Below are 16,625 nucleotides of genomic sequence, written 5' to 3' on the forward strand. Positions count from 1 at the left end.
GTCCACGGGACGCGTGGCAGGGACCGCAGCTGCCACGCTGCGTGGCCCCGTGGCCTCTCTTCTGCCGCTTCCCGCCTCTGACCCTCTTGCCCGCCCTCGTCTCTGAGGGGCTTCCACGGGGTTGGCCCTCGTAGCCTGGCTTCTGAGTCTCTCCTTGCGACCTTGTCCTGTATTCCAAGCCTGCCTCCCATTGCGTCCGACTCCTTCAGCTCCTCCTGTCCACCCCAGTGCCTGGGAGAGTCCTTGGAGACGGGACAGAGCTGTTCCTGGACGTTCTGGGGGCAGAGCGTGAACCACGACGAGCCCAGAGGGGCAACTCTGGGCACATGGACCTGGCCGTCCTGCTACCTGGGGGCCTGGGACTGAGAATCCTGCCCCGTGCACCGGCCCCTGGGCGGGCCTGAGGGTCTGGGTGGCCCGGCGGCTGCCTCTCCCTAGAGCCGTCCCAGCACCGTGCTGTGCGGCCTGGCAGGCCTGCTGCTCCTGGCAGGGCCTGGAGGGTGAAGTCCTAGCTGTAGTTACCTGAGCAGCTGCTCCCAGGCCCTGCTCGGTGCCACCTTTGTGACAGGCCTGCCAGCCTCAGGCATAGCCGCTTCCCCGCTGTGATCCTGGGAGGGGCACCACTATGTGAAGCACGTGTTGGGCAGGTGACGGGGGCGGGGGGTCCCAGGCCCTGCATTTATGCTGTGACATGGGCTCGTGTCAGGTAGGTGATCGGGGGTGTGTGTCCCAGGCCTGGCGTTTACGGTGTGGCGCGGTCTCGTGTCGGGTAGGTGACTGGGGTGCATCCCAAGCCCCACATTTGTGATCTGACGTGGTCTTGCGTGGGGTAGGTGACGGGGGTGGCCCAGACCGGGCATTTATGATGTGACGTGGTCTCGTGTCGGGTGTGTGACGGGGTCCCAGGCTCGCCTCCTGATAACTAGGAGCTTGGGAGCATCTGTTTATTGTGGGCAGCTGTGCGGGTCCCCCTCATGTTGGTCCCAGCTGGGGCTCGCGTTGGCAGGGAAGTGCTGGGGTGAGGTCGTGGTGTGGCCTAGTGCTGGACGCTCTGTGCAAACATTTGTTTAATGATTTTTGGATGTTGACCCTTGCACGTTGGCAGGTCTCCAGTAAACATTTGTGGAATCAGCAAAATGCTAACAGGAAATTGATGAGCACACTGGTACCTGTTTGCCTAGATTATTATTGATTTTCTCATAGGGAGCTGAATCATCAAGGTTATCAAGGAAACTTTTGAAAAAGAGACATGTTTCCAGTTTTAATTATTTCAGAGGGTCACTGCCTTTTCAGAATGTTTCCTTGGTACTAGGTGACTATTGAAGCAATGGTAGATTGATCCAGTTCTTAAACGTTGAAGCAGCATGACAGCTGCAGGTGATAGGTTCTGAATTTGCTTGTCGTTTATTTACTTTTGGGGGGATGGCGTCTCGAGTAGATTCTTTCATAGGTTCACAGTGGAAGCATCATAGGCACCTTGACGTGGGTCCACAGCCGGACAGCGTGAGCTTGGGATTCGCTCAGGGTTGGGAGGCAGGGATGGTGCCAGGCCGGGCCTGGGTGTCGGAAGCCGCAGGAGAGGGGCGGCCAGGGCCTCATCTGGCAGCTGTGCCCCGGTTCTTTGTGCTTCCGTTTCCTGTTTGCTTGGGCCTGGTGAGCCCTAGGGCTTGGGTGATCGGGTGTTCTTGTGTATGAACCCTCAACTTGAACATTCATTGAAGCTTCTTTACAGTGCGTTAGTGTTCAGTATTCTCCCAAGGGTAATCTGATTACTTAAAATCTTAATTGAATAACAAATAATCAAGTATTGGGAGAGCGCTGCGGCAGCAATGAAGTGAACGAGGGCGGCTTGTTGAGGGCCAGGCCCTGTGTCTGCCGCTGAGGGGCACAGACGCTGGGACCCGCGGCAGTGGGGGCGGTGGAGCCTGGAAACGGAGCAGCTCCATCCAGGAGGCCACGGCCAGGCCTGCAGAGTGTGGTGTCTGACCTGCGCTCTCCGCAGCTCCCTGGGGGCGCCCTGCTCCAGCCCAGAGGCAGGCGGGCCGGCAGCCCAGATCTTCCCCACTGTCCGTCCCTGCCCTTGCGCCCTCTCGTTCTGGAGAAGCTGCTTGTCGCGAAGTGGGCAGAGAGCTGGATGGGACGTGGGCCCACATAGCTGATGCCAGAAGTGTCAGGGAGCCAGGGTTCAGCGTGGCCCGAGGCCTGCAGGTGTCTGCTCCGCGAGGGTGCTTGGTCTCCTAGGATGGCTGCTCGTGGTGGGGTGAGCTCAGGGTGTGAAGCCAGGAGGACTTGGGTTTGAGTCTTGCCTCTTCCGTCACTGGGCCGTGTGACTTTGGGGAGCGTCGTTGACCCAGGTCACGCCCGTCGTCTGGGGAGATGCCTGTGGGCTCGAGGCTCCGGGCAGCGTGGACAGGGCGCCGGTCGTGTCCCCCACAGTGCCTCGCTGCAGAGCGTGGCCGCCTGCAGGGCCAGGCACCGGCGGCAGGAAGAACCATCCTTGTCCCCTCGGTGGCCGCCTGCTCACGTCTTGAGCACATACAGAGCTCCCTGGTCTCTGAGGGCCTGAGGTCACCAGAGTGTTCCTTCCTTTTCAGACCTCTTCCCTCCGCTGGGAGCTCCAAGCGCGCTCGCGCCCACCAGTGACCTCAGCAGCCCCGGCCAGAGTGAGTTCAGCAGCGTGGACCTGGCGGTCCTCTTCTCCGACACGCCTGGCGACAGCGGTGGTGCCCCCAGGACCTCCGACGAGGCGCTCCGCACTGGGATCCTGACTGTCGACGTGACTTCTGTGAGCGCCTCTCTCGGGGGGGGCCTCCCTGCCAGTCAGGCTGCCTCAGGGCCCATGGGCCCCCTGGTCTTGGTGGCCCACAGTGACGTCCCACTGGGCCCGGACAGGCCCCTCGTCCTCGGGACGGCAGCCACGGTTCTCCAGCAGGGCAGCCTCGCTGCAGGTGACGTGCAGGCCGTGGACCCAGGGGCGCTGGGCTGTCTGGTGGCTCTGCCCATGAAGAGCTTGAGTCAGGACCCCCAGGCTTTGACCTCTGCGAGCGGCCCCCAGGGAGACAGCAGTGCCCCGGAGCTGCTGGTTCCCATCAAAGTGGAACCAGACTCGGCCCCCGACCCCGACGCCGTCAGACAGCAGGCGTGGAGTGGAGGGGCGCCGCAGCCTGTGGAGTCCAGCCCTGCAGAGGAGCTCGGACCTCGGAAAGACGCGGGACTTGGTGCGGGGACCGGCGGCTTCTACTTGGTATGAGGCGCTCTGTTCGGTCACGTCTCACACCCGTCGTGCGGTGTTCTGGATCAATCTGCGTGCAGACATTTCTTAGGGGTTTGCGGAAGGATGGAGCTCCCGCCTGCAAGTCTGGAAATCTGAGCTCCAGTCTCGAGTCTGGAACGGACTGGTTTTTATGACCTTGAGCAAATCACTTAACGTGTCTGAGCCTTAAATTCTCGCTTATTTCTAAAATGAGGGGCTTTGGCTACATGATTTCTAAGGTCTTTCTGAGTTCTGTGATTTGGTGATAACGTGTCTTTTCTTGAAAAAAGCTGAGGTATTTCATAATGTTGAAACGTTCTGCATTTGAGCCTATCACGTAATAGCAGATCCTCCTCAGATGGAGTCGTGGCCAAGAGGAATTGTGACATCAAATGTTTCTTAAGGCTTAACGGAAACTAAAACCATGCAAAAATTTTTAATTTGAATTAACAACAAAAAAAGGGAGTGGTCTGGGAGCCTTTGTCTCTAGAGGGTTATAAGAGCACTTCTCCAATTGCGAGACTTGGTAGTTAATATATTTTAACTATATTTATGTCAGTTATACATTTAATATAATTTAAAGTAATTTAATCAGAGATTCTTAAGAGAACGTCTTACCTCAGCCTCAGGTGGGAGTGATCGAGTAGGTTTTTCTTTGTGGTGCAGGTTAAACGTGATGGCGATGTTTATATTCAGAAAGTTAAATCTTATTTTACCGTGATATAAAGAAAAGTTACTCGTTTGAATCGGCGTTCTCTGTGACGGATGCGGCAGTGGCCGAGGGCCGGCGGAGCACGAGACTGACCCTGACCCTGACCCTGTCCGTTCTCTCACTAGCTGTGTGACGTGGGCCAGCCTGGCGTCTGTGAGCCCAGAAGGCGCGTGGCGAAGGGGCCGCAGGTACGCCCGAGCCTTTCTCTGTGGGGATGGGGGTTCCATCGTGTCCTCGCAGTGCGTCCGCAGGGCTACGGCGCTCCCAGTCCCGTGTGCGTACGTCAGGTCCCTCGGAAGACGCCCCGGTTCAGTGATGCACTTACCGCTCTGCTTTGCCGGGTGGGACCCCGAGTGGAGCAGCTGCCCTGAGCAGCCTCCGTGGGGGACACGGCCCGGGCCCCCGGGGTGGCCCAGCGGGCGTGGTGTGACACGTCCTGCAACCCGGGGAGGGGCCGCAGTCAGTGAGTCCTGGTCACTGAGGACACACTGGTTCCGTGTGTCAGACAGCAGAGTGGCCTGCAGTTCACTTTCTGTGTAAAATATTTTAGTATGTTTTAGACTTTGAAGGAATAAACTTCGCTTCTCTGGATGATAAAATCACGTATATGGTTCCAACTCAAAGTCCGTGCAGCTGTCGCTGTCACTGGATGTGGTATTTGATTCTCTGAGCCTTTGCTGGGGTCTGTTCAGGAAGCAGACCCCGCGCTCAGTAGGTCCCCCGCTCCCCTCCCTCTACTGTTTGGATCCCATGACTGATACGCTTTTCTTTGGTCTCAGGAAGGCGGGGGCTCAGCAAGAACTGATTCCCGAGCCATTCAACTAGCCAAGGAAAAAAAGCAGAGAGGAGCTGGGAGCCACACAGGTGAGGCTGTGTGCGGGGAGGGGGCCGGGCGTGTCTCGTGGAGCCCCGCAGGCGGCATGTGGCGCTGCGGATCCCCGGTGCAGGAGCGCTTCTGATTTTAAAGTGTCGGCATCTTGTTTGAATTTAAAGAAAAAACACTAGACAGGACCTGCTAGTTGGTGACCTCCTCCGTCCATCCTGAAAATGGGGTAGTGGGCACAGTGCTGAAGGGAAACTGAGTCAGTCCTTTTGTGAAGGTGACGCTGAATTCTTCAAATAACGTTATTTTGTAGATTTCATTGTATAAAAAACATTTATCTAAAATATATTTTAAAACATCGAAAGGTACGTAGGATTAGCAGTATACTAGTTTACATCTTCTTTTTCTTAACATGACAGTGTCTTATTTCACGTAATGGTAGCGCCCTCCTCTCTGGGGCGGTAAATAGTGCCCCCTGGTGAGCGTGGGCCCTGTCGGCATTCGTGCCGAGGAGGGCCCGCCCTGCGGTTCCCGAAGGCCGGGGCGGGGAGGGGGGTTATTGTGGGGGGGCTTCAGAGATGGCGGTGGCAGGTGGTGGTGGTGTCCATGAGGGCACAGTTGGTGAGGGACCGGGGCCTCAGCTCCGTGGAAGTGGAGCTGCTCTGGGGCGGCATCCGTAGAGACAGTTTTGTTTTCATTGTTTTTGTAATATTTCAGCGTTATCTTTTTAAAAACAAGGACACTTAAGAACATTCCAGGCACTGTCATCACCTCTTTAGGAGTTAGCAGCACGTGTTTGCTTAAAGTCAGCACCTAGCCGGCGTTCCCATTTTCAGTCGTTTCAGATGCCACGAATGCTTTTATGCCTGTTTATTCTAATCACCCAAGTAAGGCCCGTATTTCCTGTTGGTTGTTGCAGGTCTGGGGTCTCTTTCACACTCGTAGCCCCGCCCGTGTGTGTGTGCGTACGTGTGTGCGCTGGAGGCTGGGCAGTTTGCCCCGTCAGGTTGGCGGGTCTCACGCTTCAGGGTAACAGGTCACTGTCTCCGTGTTTCCTGTAAACCAGGCGCTCCGGCTGGAGGCTTTGCTCTGACTCGACTTAGAGTCTGTGGGGCCCTGACGGCCAGCCCAGCCGCGGACGCCCCGGGTCTGGACTGCTCATCATCAGGCTGTAGGAGGACGCTGATGTCTTTCCCATTTCAAGCTAGAACACTTCTGCTCATACAGGAAAGTCAGCAGAAATGTCTACACTTTTCTCTTAATCAGTTTTCAAAATAACGAGCTAGCTGGTTTCTTTGCATCCTCCAGGGATGGTCAGGGTACTTTATACGCTCATTGACTATCGACTTTCCAGGGAAATAGAAATCTGGAACCCGTCCAGTGTGCAGCCTGCACACGTGACGGCAGGGGAAGAGCTTCTTCTTGGGGTGTGCAGGCTCACCTTCGCTCACCTTTGCCCCGCGTGACCTGGAAAGCCCTCTTGTGTCCCGTAACAGCCAGGAGGTGGGGGAAGATAAATAGAGACCCGCAGCCCCTTTCCAGAACCCTCGGGGCCAGCTGTGTGTTTCCCTGACCCTTTACTTTGGGGGCATTTTAGACTTGCAGAAACACGCTTCCATGTGTGTTGTCCCCAGTTGTGGTGCCCTTCACCCACCCTCCCTCGTGTGGACGTGGTCCGAGATCATGTGTGTCCGCAAAGCTGGGGAAGGACCAGGGCCACGGGCCACTGATGGGCTCGGGCCTCACGTGCACGTGGCGGTCCCCTAGGGCCCTCTTCTACCCAGGGTCCTGGGTCAGCCCCTCGGCCTCTTCCTCTGTGCTGCCCCTCGACCTTCCAGATGCTCCTGTCGAGATGCTGGCCCTTCAGTCCAGGGCGTCGCTCCCTTCGGGTCTGTCTGGTGCTTTCTCTTGATTGGACCAAGGCTGTGTGTTTTGGGGGGCCCAAAGTGAGGTGCCCTTGTCCCTGCATCTTGTCGGGGTCCATGCAGTAAACTTATTGGGGCAAAGCTGACATTGGCCCCTTGGTTAAGGTGGGGTCCGCTGTGTCCTCCATGGTGAAGTCCCTGCTTTTCCCTTTGTAGGGATAAATGTCTGTTTTGAGGTGGCTACTTTGGGCTGGAGTGCAGACCTGCAGGATTACCGCACTCTCACACCTCCAGCAAGTGTGAGGGTCCCTGTGACTCTCTGGGTTCACGAATTCTCTAGAAGGGCTCAGAACCCATGGTTATGCATTATCGCAGCAAAGGGACACACAGTACAGCTGGCTGCAGGCAGAGGACACTCTCAGCGAAGCTGCCAGCCGCCCTGTCCCTGGCGCTGTGGTCAGTGCTGACGGCCCCACCCCCTCCGGAGGCCGAGCTGCCCCTGTGGCCCAAGGCTGCCACCCCGAGTCACATTGTCAGACTGTCTGAAGGGGCCTGTCTGCCAGATGGTGCGCTCCAGAGGCCTCGAGACTCCTTCCCAGGGGCTGGGCCACGGGGCGAGGTTAGCCCGGTCCCACGCTGCGCCGGGTCCGTTCTCCTCACCCGCCCGCTTGTCCGCAGGTGAGGACAGCTTGGCCTGTGCTGTCATCACTGTGGTGGTCTAACGGTGATTTTCCATTTCCCTCCACCTGTGCGTGTATTAATTAGAATTTTCTGGAAGGGAGAGTTGTCCCTTCTCTCCCCTTATCAGTCCAGTCAGTTATATCAGTACAGGCTGGAAGACACTGACGTTATCCTTCAGCGTAACGTCATTGGTGCTGGTTATAATCGATACTGTATCAGTACAGGCTGGAAGACACTGACGTTATCCTTCAGCGTAACGTCATTGGTGCTGGTTATAATCGATGCTGTATCAGTACAGGCTGGAAGACACTGACGTCGTCCTTCAGCGTAACGTCACTGGTGCTGGTTGTGATCGATCCCTTCCGTGTTGACTTGGCCGCTGGCCGCTCTTCTGGTGGATTCTTGTGCCCTCCTGCCGGGCACGCCCCTCACTTGTTGCCACCACCAGGCCCAGCCCTGGAGCAGCCGCTTCTCAGGGCGTCCGTTCCCACGCTGGGTGCAGGTTGTGCTGCTGCCTGTTGCCCCAGGGCGCTGCTGCCTCGGGACGCCGTGCCGGGAAGCAGATTCATGCGTGTGAGCCCACGCTGCTGTGCTCCGGATTCAGAGCGTGTTGCGTTTTAGGGTGGGAGTGTGGCACACACACTCTGTATTTCTCACCACGCCTAGTTCTGCTGTTGGCTTTTTAGTGAAACGCGTTCACTTAAGTGCGTCAGTAAGACTGTGAAGTGTCTTCACGTGCTTTTGGGTCGCGTGTTGCTGCTACATTCTTTTTGGCACCAAACTTGGGAGAAACCTGGGTTTGGGGACCTCCTGGGTTTCGGGATGTGGTGTAATAGGTCCAAGAGTAGAGAAGCTGCAGCAGCAGGAGTGCTGGTGGAGTCGAGTCGTGTAAGCACTGTGGCTTCGCGGTGTCGCCGCGGTTCAGTGCAGCGCACCCGTTGGTTCTTAGGGAGTGCGTAGTCTGAACGCTTTGAAAAGTGGACATGGGGTCTAAAATCCAGCACTGTTGCCATTGGGTTGCTATTGAGTGCTGAGGCTCCCCCCTCAAACCGAGAATATTTTCTCAACGTAAAAGAGAAACTTTTATTCTTGAAGCTGACAGTTAGCAAAATAAGCTTAAAAAAAAAATGTACCCAACTTCAGAACTGTGAACGGATGTGCACTTTCTGCTCTTTAAGGGCAGGGAAGGGAGGAAAGCATGGTGCCCACTGGAGGAGGTGTAACCAGCAGAACACACACGTCTGTGTGACAGTGAAAACGTAAATGAGTGGGACTCCCCCACTGTTCTGACTGAGACAGAAAGCAAAACCCCAACCACACGATGTCCAGAAGAGACATATTGTGGACGGGAGTATTTAGAAGGTTAAAATTAAGACAAGATAGAGCAAAACAAAAAACAAAAGTTACAAAGCAGGGGTTAATACTAATATCAGAAGCATAGAATTCAAAGAAAAACAATTGGGACAGAGAAGGCTTTTCCTATTTTTAGTTGCTGTTCACACATAATCGACGGTCTTACCATGACTTGTGACCGTTTGTATGAACATTTATATGAAAACTTACAGTAGCGAACAATATGAAGTAAGCACAGAGGGAACTCCAGGAGAACTGGATAAAAACCTGGCAGTATTGGAATTTGTTAATTTAATTATTTGCAGAGCAAGCAGAAAAAATAAAGATGTAAAATATGTTTACAGTGGGATTAGTAAAGTTGTTGTAATAGATTCTACTCCATGACAGTGGAATATTTATATAAATTGAACTGAACAAATTAGGCGTCAGGAAAACCATAGCAAAGTCTAGGAAAAAACAGCTTGGTACTACATGTTTTTGACCGTAATGTGGTAAAACATAGTAATAATCACTTGGAAAACAAAATAAAACTTAGTAAAAACTCTTGGGTGAAAGAAGAAATAGGAGCTGGTCAGAGACTTCCAGGAGGAGCAGGTGGCCGTGTGGTGGCGTGAACTTGAGCAGGCAGCCTCTCGGGCCCCAGCCTTCTCTGTGGAACAGGCAGAAGAGCAGCTGCTGGGGGTCCCCGAGGGGCTGGGGGTTCCCTAGGGGCTGGGGGTTCCAGAAGGGCTGAGGGTTCCCTAGGTGCTGGGGGTTCCCGAGGGGCTGAGGGTTCCCGAGGGGCTGAGGGTTCCCTAGGGGCTGGGGGTTCCCGAGGGGCTGGGGGTTCCCGAGGGGCTGAGGGTTCCCTAGGGGCTGGGGTTCCCGAGGGGCTGAGGGTTCCCGAGGGGCTGGGGTTCCCGAGGGGTTGAGGGTTCCAGAGGGGCTGAGGGTTCCCTAGGGGATGGGGTTCCCGAGGGGCTGAGGGTTCCAGAGGGGCTGAGGGTTCCCTAGGGGATGGGGTTCCTGAGGGGCTGAGGGTTCCCTAGGGGCTGGGGTTCCCGAGGGGCTAGGGGCTGGGGGTTCCAGAGGGGCTGAGGGTTCCCTAGGGGCTGGGGGTTTCCGAGGGGCTAAGGGTTCCCTAGGGGATGGGGTTCCCGAGGGGCTGAGGGTTCCCTAGGGGCTGGGGTTCCCGAGGGGCTGGGGTTCCCGAGGGGTTGAGGGTTCCAGAGGGGCTGAGGGTTCCCTAGGGGATGGGGTTCCCGAGGGGCTGAGGGTTCCAGAGGGGCTGAGGGTTCCCTAGGGGATGGGGTTCCTGAGGGGCTGAGGGTTCCCTAGGGGCTGGGGTTCCCGAGGGGCTAGGGGCTGGGGGTTCCAGAGGGGCTGAGGGTTCCCTAGGGGCTGGGGGTTTCCGAGGGGCTAAGGGTTCCCTAGGGGATGGGGTTCCCGAGGGGCTGAGGGTTCCCTAGGGGCTGGGGGTTCCGGAGGGGCTGAGGGTTCCCGAGGGGCTGAGGGTTCCCTAGGGGCTGGGGGTTCCCGAGGGGCTGAGGGTTACCTAGGGGCTGGGGGTTCCAGAGGGACTGAGGGTTCCCGAGGGGCTGGGGGTTCCGGAGGGGCTGAGGGTTCCCGAGGGGCTGGGGGTTCCAGAGGGGCTAGGGGCTGGGGGTTCCCGTGGGGCTGCGCTGGGCTGAGGCGGGTGCAGTGCCTGCAGCCCTGGAAGGTTGGTGGTGGTTGTTCTGTGTGGGAGGGGCGGGTGCACCGAGCAGGGCGCCTTCCTCTTGAACGAGGAGGGGCTGAGTCTTTCAAGACAGAAACAGAACAGACTAAGATCTTAGAGTCAGAAATCCTGATTTTGACACTTAAGTGTGAAAACCTACTCAGATTTTTAAAAAAATCTGTGTGGGCCAAACAGAGCAGCCTTAAGTGAGTACAGCTCCTGGTCTGCCATTTGCTGCATCTGTCTGAGCAGTTTTACAAAGGATAAAGGGGAAGTGTAAGTGAATTCCACAGATTCAGTGGAAAGTAAATAGAAATCCTCTATACTACGTGATTATAAGTTTGGAGTCCTTGCAACAAGATGCGTGGTTTTCCAAAAAGACAGAAAATCATCGTTACTCAGAAACCAGGGGTTGGACGCCGTGGATGGAGTGGAGCGAGTGTTTCCGGGGCTGAGCTGTGGGCGGTTCTGCCCCTGGTGGAGGCGTGGTCGGTGCCCTGCCGAGGGGCTGTGGGAACGGGAATCGCCCGTGGCCTGGGTGTCTCCAGGATGGTGACTTCTGAAAATAGAACACCGCTCCCCAGAAAACACACTTGGGGTTCGGCAGCGGGTTAGGGAGCCTGAGGTGATGGCGGTGGGAAGTCTGCTACTCAGGTCTCACAGGGAAGGGTCCCTGAGGAATGGTACTGTCTTCTCAACAGATCCTCTGTTTATTCTAAAAATTGGTTTCTGTTCCTGATGGAAATAGGAATGGAAGGAAGGTTCTGTAGCCAGGAGCCATCCCCACCCTAGGCGTCCTGCTTGGACGCACCGCCGTCGTCCCCTTGTGTCAGTGTGGTCCCGGAGCTTCTGGCCCTTGAAATAAACTTAGAGGAATGAGTGAGACCTGCAGGGAGGGGATAGACGGTGACTCAGAAGAGAACCCGAAGGATCCCCGGAAAGTGATGGGGCTGAGCTGTTACCCAAGTGCCCCGTTTCAGCCGCAGGAGTGCCCTTTGTGGCCGCAGCTTGGAGGAAGGACAGTGGAGAAGGCGCCCTTCACAAGGAGGATGTTTCCTAAGTGGGCGGGACCTGAAAGGGAGGGGACAGAGCTGGCCTGAGACGCTGTGGGGAGGAGGCTCCTGTGATCACAGTCATCAAGGAAGACAGTAAGTCAGGAGGGGTGTGGGCATCACGAGGAGCCGGCCCACGAGGCTTCGCAGGCTCGCGTGGGGCAGAGGCCCGTGTGGGCATGTGCGGGTGAAGGGCCATTCTGGCGAGGCCCGGGTCCGGAGGGTGTGCTCAGCACGGGCCCTTTGTCCAGAGCAGCTGGCTGGGAGCGTTTTGGGAACGAGCTCGGTGCCAGCAGGAGGCCAGGCTGCTGGGGCCTCTGGGTCACTGTCAGAACTGGGCTCCCGTGAGAGCGTGATTAGAAGAGGGATGTGGTATTTTCTAAAGGATTCTTCCACCTGTCCTTGTTGAAAGTAAGCCATAGGGACACGGCGCAGGCAAGGAGAGCAGGGGCTTCTTGGGGTCCCCCACCGAGGTCAGCATGGTGCTGGTGTGGGTGCCCCGGGCCGGCGGGGCCGGGCCGCTGAGCACACCCTCTGACCAGCGGCGAGGGCAGCTCTGCCCGTTCCGTGAGTGCGTGAGGGCCTCGGGGGACCCTGCGACCCAGGCAGGACGCAGATCCGGGGCGGGGGTGGGCGCGGGACTGGAGAGCGTGCAGGGAAGGCTGTGGGTCTCGCCGGGCGCTCACGGTTCATGCTCACAGACCATCCGTACAGCCGTGGGAGCAGATTAAGGAGAGCAGCGGGCAGGGCTGTGTGTGCTTCAGGCCCCGGCTTTGCGGTTGGGCGGAGGACTCCCGTCCGCGTAGACCGCCCCCTCCACCGGCCCTGGGCCTGGCTGGCTGTGCGCCCGGCAGGCCTGCCTGCGCGGTGCACGGCCCTGGCTCGCTCTGCGGGTCCATCCACCTTTCTGGGTGGGTCCTCACCTTGCCCTTCCCAGTGGGCCCAGCTTGGCCTTCCCGTCCTGGGAGCGGGGCAGGAGGAGGGGACCAGGACCTCGCTCGCGCTGTGTTCCCTGGCCCGTTCCTGCGGGGCGGCCCTGCTGTGGTTCTGGCCCTGTGTGGCTGTCCCCCTCCTGGACTCTGGGGCGGCAGTGCCCGCCTGAGGTGCTGCTGTGCTTTAGTGCACCGTTACCCACGTCCCTGTTGCCTGCATGGAGCCCCTCTGGGTGCCACACCACAGCGTCCCTGCGTGCCACTGGGCCCCGACCGACCCCCGGCGAGAAGCACCTCTGAGGGGCAGTGATGTTGCAGCTGCTTCTGTGACCACAGACCTCGCTGAGGGCCCCTCGGCCCCTTGGTGTTGGCAGGGTGCCCTTGCTCCCTCATCAGCGCGTGTGGGTGTGGGCTCGTCTGTACGTCCCTGGAAACACATACGCCTGTACTTGGTGCACGGCCAGCAGCGTGAGCTTTGGTACACGGGTGCCCCGTCCCGCCCGGTGTCCCACAGAGTTCCTCGTAGACGAGGGCTGGTCCTATGCCCTGTGTCCTGGGCTCCCCCACACCCCGTTCCCTCTCCACGTCCTCACGGCAGCCTGAGGCGTGGCTACTGATGCCCCATTTTCTGGGTAGGAACTTGAGGGGGACGGACCCCACGGTGCAGGGCTGCAAAGTCTTCAGGGGCCTGGCGGCACCACGTCGCACACGGAAAGGCCGTGTCTCACCAACCGCGAGTGTGGCGGATGCGGTGCTCCTGGGGAGCCAGCACGCGGCCCGGATGACGGCCTCTCTCGGGTGGGGGTCAGGGTGGGCACTGCTGTGTACTCACCGATGCCGAACAAGGCAGTTGATGGAAGTCCTTATGGCTGATTTTTAAAAATCATAAAACCTTCATCCTTAGGAACCAGAGAGATTTCCCTAGTAAGCAAGTCAGACTGGCAGCGTCGTTTCCCATCACAGTGGGGTAGAGGCAGCCGGGCAACAGCACAGGGGCGTTAGGCACATCTGCGGAAGTCTGGAGGAGGGTGGGTACGTAGGGAGAAGCGGTGATGGCTTTCCGATGACGGTTATAAACCCAAGGGAACTGACTCCAGTCATTAGAAATAAGAGGGAAGGATAGGTAGCTGATTGCACAACGAACTTGCAAATATCAGATTCGTAGCTTTTCTATTAGAATAATCCGAAAAAAAGTAACGAAAGACGGATCTCACTCATAACGGCATTAGCAGTAACAAGGTGTCTCGGGACCCCCCGTGACAAGGACGCCAGGCCTGGATGAGGCCTGCTCAGGGCCTCCCCATACCTGGCTTGAAACGCTCTGCCTCTAGTGTTGATTTACATCTTTTATTCAGTTCCTTGAAAATCCCAAAGGAACCTGAAGCCCCCCGTCAGGCTTCAGCTCCTGTGGAAGATGAACTTGTGAGACTCCTGGTGTGTCTTCAGGAAAGAGAAATGGTGGGAGGGCCCGTGGGACACTGGGCGCAGAGCAGAGCGTGGGGTCCGGTGAGTGGCTCTGGTGACGCTGGCTTAGTCGGGGAGAAAGGAAGTGGCTTCTGACTTGGCCTGTGCTCCACTGCCCTGGGAGACCACGTCCTTCGTTTTGATGGTGGTCGTTTTCCATGTGCATAAACTGCACGTATATCCTTACTTGGAAGAAATGATACACTACTCTGCTCTCTCCTGTTAATAACGTGAATGTCTCTCCTTGTGAATGATGTTTTTATAACGTATCTTCTCGACAGCTGTGTAGGACTGAACACGTCAGTGAATTCGGCCCCAGTGCCTCTGCGTCCATGCTGTGTCCTGTCAGATCTCCTTCCTTGCAGGAATGGAGGGAGCGGTCCCTGCAGTTTCTTGCTGTGTTCTGTGGCTCCGACGAGGAACCCGTGGAGAGTGACCACGTGGCCCCCCCGTCCACTGGGCGTGGAGGGCAGGTTCTGTGGCACAGGGGTGTGTTTGCGAGGGCCTCGCGGTGGAGCTGGGGTGAGCGCGCACGTGGTCCGAGCTGGGTCTGTGCTGCCGGCCTCACCTGGTCTCGCTGGGCCCTGGGAGGGCAGCTGGGGGTCCCGTAGTTCACGGATGGGCCAGGGGTCCGGTGTGCAGTGTGGAGTCCGGCTCACCCTGCCGTTTGAGGCCCAAAGAGGATGGTCTTTTAAGGTCTGCTTAGTGGAAGCGTATCTGCTGGCTGGATTTACTCTCCTCTCCCTTCCTTAAAGTCGCCCAGCACAGATCAGCATTTTGGATAAATGTGGAGAATACTCAGTTCAGTGTGAAGATTACCTGCCTGGTAAGAGTTTGTGGATTTCCACCGTGGAAAAGGAAGTTTGATTTTTCTTTTGATCGGCTTATTAATTAGATGAGTCACGTTATGTTTAGCGCCACGGCATCTTTTACTGGTGAGGACTCCGTGTGGCGACCCTCGGTTTGCATCCGCGTGCCTTCAGGCACCCGGCAGAGACGGACTTCTCCGTCACGCTCAGGCGTGGGGTTAATTTGTGGTCGTATTGAGTGTCGACACAGTACCCGATGGCACAGTCTGTCGTTTGGGGTCGTGTAACAGAACACCCACCACGATGGCTCTAGCAGGGAGTCTGGGCAACGCCCGCTCCGTGGGGGTCAGGGTCCCCTCCTTGTGGTGCCGACAGCGGTGTTCTGCCTGGATCTTGGGCGTGAGAGGGGCCTGCGGGGCCGCAGCCTCCATGCGTTCTCTCCTAGCGTCAAGTTGGGGGCCACTGCAGGCTCTCCTGCCCCTTTCCCTCCACAGACGCCCGCTGTGTCTCCACCAGCCTCACCACGCCCCTCGGGAGAGTGCGGAACAGGCCAGGGTCTTCCCGAGCCCCTCGGCCAGGCCTCGTGGGTTGGTCCGGGGACGAGCCCTGTACAGGTGGATGTGGCCAGTTCGCCCGCCCACCCTCCGGCAGGCCTCCCAGGGGCGCGTGTCGAGGTGCTTGGAGTTGGGGCGTGTGGTGGGCCCGTGGGGGGGCGCACTTCCCCGGAGACCCTCAGCTTCCCAGACCCCGCTGCTGACGTGAGTCGAGCTGCTGGAGAAGAGGGTCCAGGAAGGCTGGGCGGCACAGGCGCCCGCACGAGGGCCGCTTTCGGCTGCGGGCCTCCTGTCCCGGGCCGGTCGTTAATCTGGATGGGGGCGGGGAGCCCCGGGCGAGAGCGAGCCCTTCACGCCAGCGGCAGCGATTCCTGTAAATGTAGCCATGGGGTCTGTGGGGTCACCAGATTCCCAGACACTGGATTGAAGGTACACGTTGAAAAGAGGACTTTTGTGATTTCTTTCAGGTTAGGTGTGTGCTGATACAGTAGTTAAAACTGACTTCGCTTGGTCTTATTAACAGTGATATTCTAGTTGTACTCGCTTTTTAGCAGTGTGGACCCGTCTTCCGTTAAGTATGAAGGAAATGCGGAATCGTGATGTGTAGACACAATTACTGGGGTTTATTTCTGATTTGTACATGTGATTTTTACTCAATTTCCCCCTAGTTGAGCAGCATACGTGCCCACATTCATGAATGAAAGCAAAGCTTTGATCATAGCTCTCGTTTCACAGATAACTTAAAGCGCGACCCACACAGCTGGCACTGAGTCACTGCAGCGTAAATAAGGAGAAATGGCTCAGGTTCATCTCATCTTTATGCTGTATGACTACACGATTAATATTAGATATACATCATTTAAATCTTGCCTACTTTTAAAACTGACTTCAAAAGATGCATTATCTGGTGCCTGCCTTAATTTAACTCCATAGTGGTTTCATGATATTCCTTGAAGCATGTCTTGGTATGTTCATTTGGATTGAAAAATGAAGTCGGACCCTTCAGCAGAGTAAGGCTGACCATGTTACATGGGCTTCGTCCAACATAAATGAGCTGAATTTTCAGCTGAATAGTTGGGATGAAACTAAAGCACACGAGCATTTTATTAAGACATTTTTTTAATTGGCAACAATGTATGTTTACCAGTCTCAGTGCTCAGGCAGACACGAGCCACCTGGGAGCAGGCCGGCAGTGCACTCCTCTGGATGCATTTTTCAGTGTAATTTTCCTTTTAATATTTCATAATTATCAAAGTTTAATGTCTTATTTTGACTGGGTTTGCGTTTCTGATAATTGCAATGGTAACTCACTTTTTCAGGTGAAGAATGTTCACTTCTAGAAAATATATTTAAGAAAACTTTAAAAATAAGTAAAATTTCAATTTATGTACAGGTTTGTATTGCGGGGAAATGGGTGATAAAAGGCTTCAA

The 16,625-nt window shown here is 56.5% G+C and overlaps 1 protein-coding gene across 2 annotated transcripts in view; it reads left to right on the forward strand.

The window, feature by feature from the left end:
* Positions 1-16,625, forward strand: part of ZXDC (ZXD family zinc finger C) — a gene marked incomplete at its 5' end in the record, with an annotated part of 28,535 nt that overhangs the window by 7,819 nt on the left and 4,091 nt on the right. Inside the window, 3 exons of one of the 2 annotated variants that reach the window (XM_082664498.1) lie at positions 2,595-3,244; positions 4,091-4,153; positions 4,745-4,829. In XM_082664498.1, the coding sequence (XP_082520624.1) occupies positions 2,595-3,244; positions 4,091-4,153; positions 4,745-4,829 (798 nt within the window). The remainder of the gene's footprint in view (positions 1-2,594; positions 3,245-4,090; positions 4,154-4,744; positions 4,830-16,625) is intronic. The other variant, XM_082664497.1, reaches the window with a different exon arrangement.

This window comes from Grampus griseus (assembly GCF_964374135.1).
Source record: "Grampus griseus genome assembly, chromosome: 10".
Classification (NCBI taxonomy): Eukaryota; Metazoa; Chordata; class Mammalia; order Artiodactyla; family Delphinidae; genus Grampus; species Grampus griseus.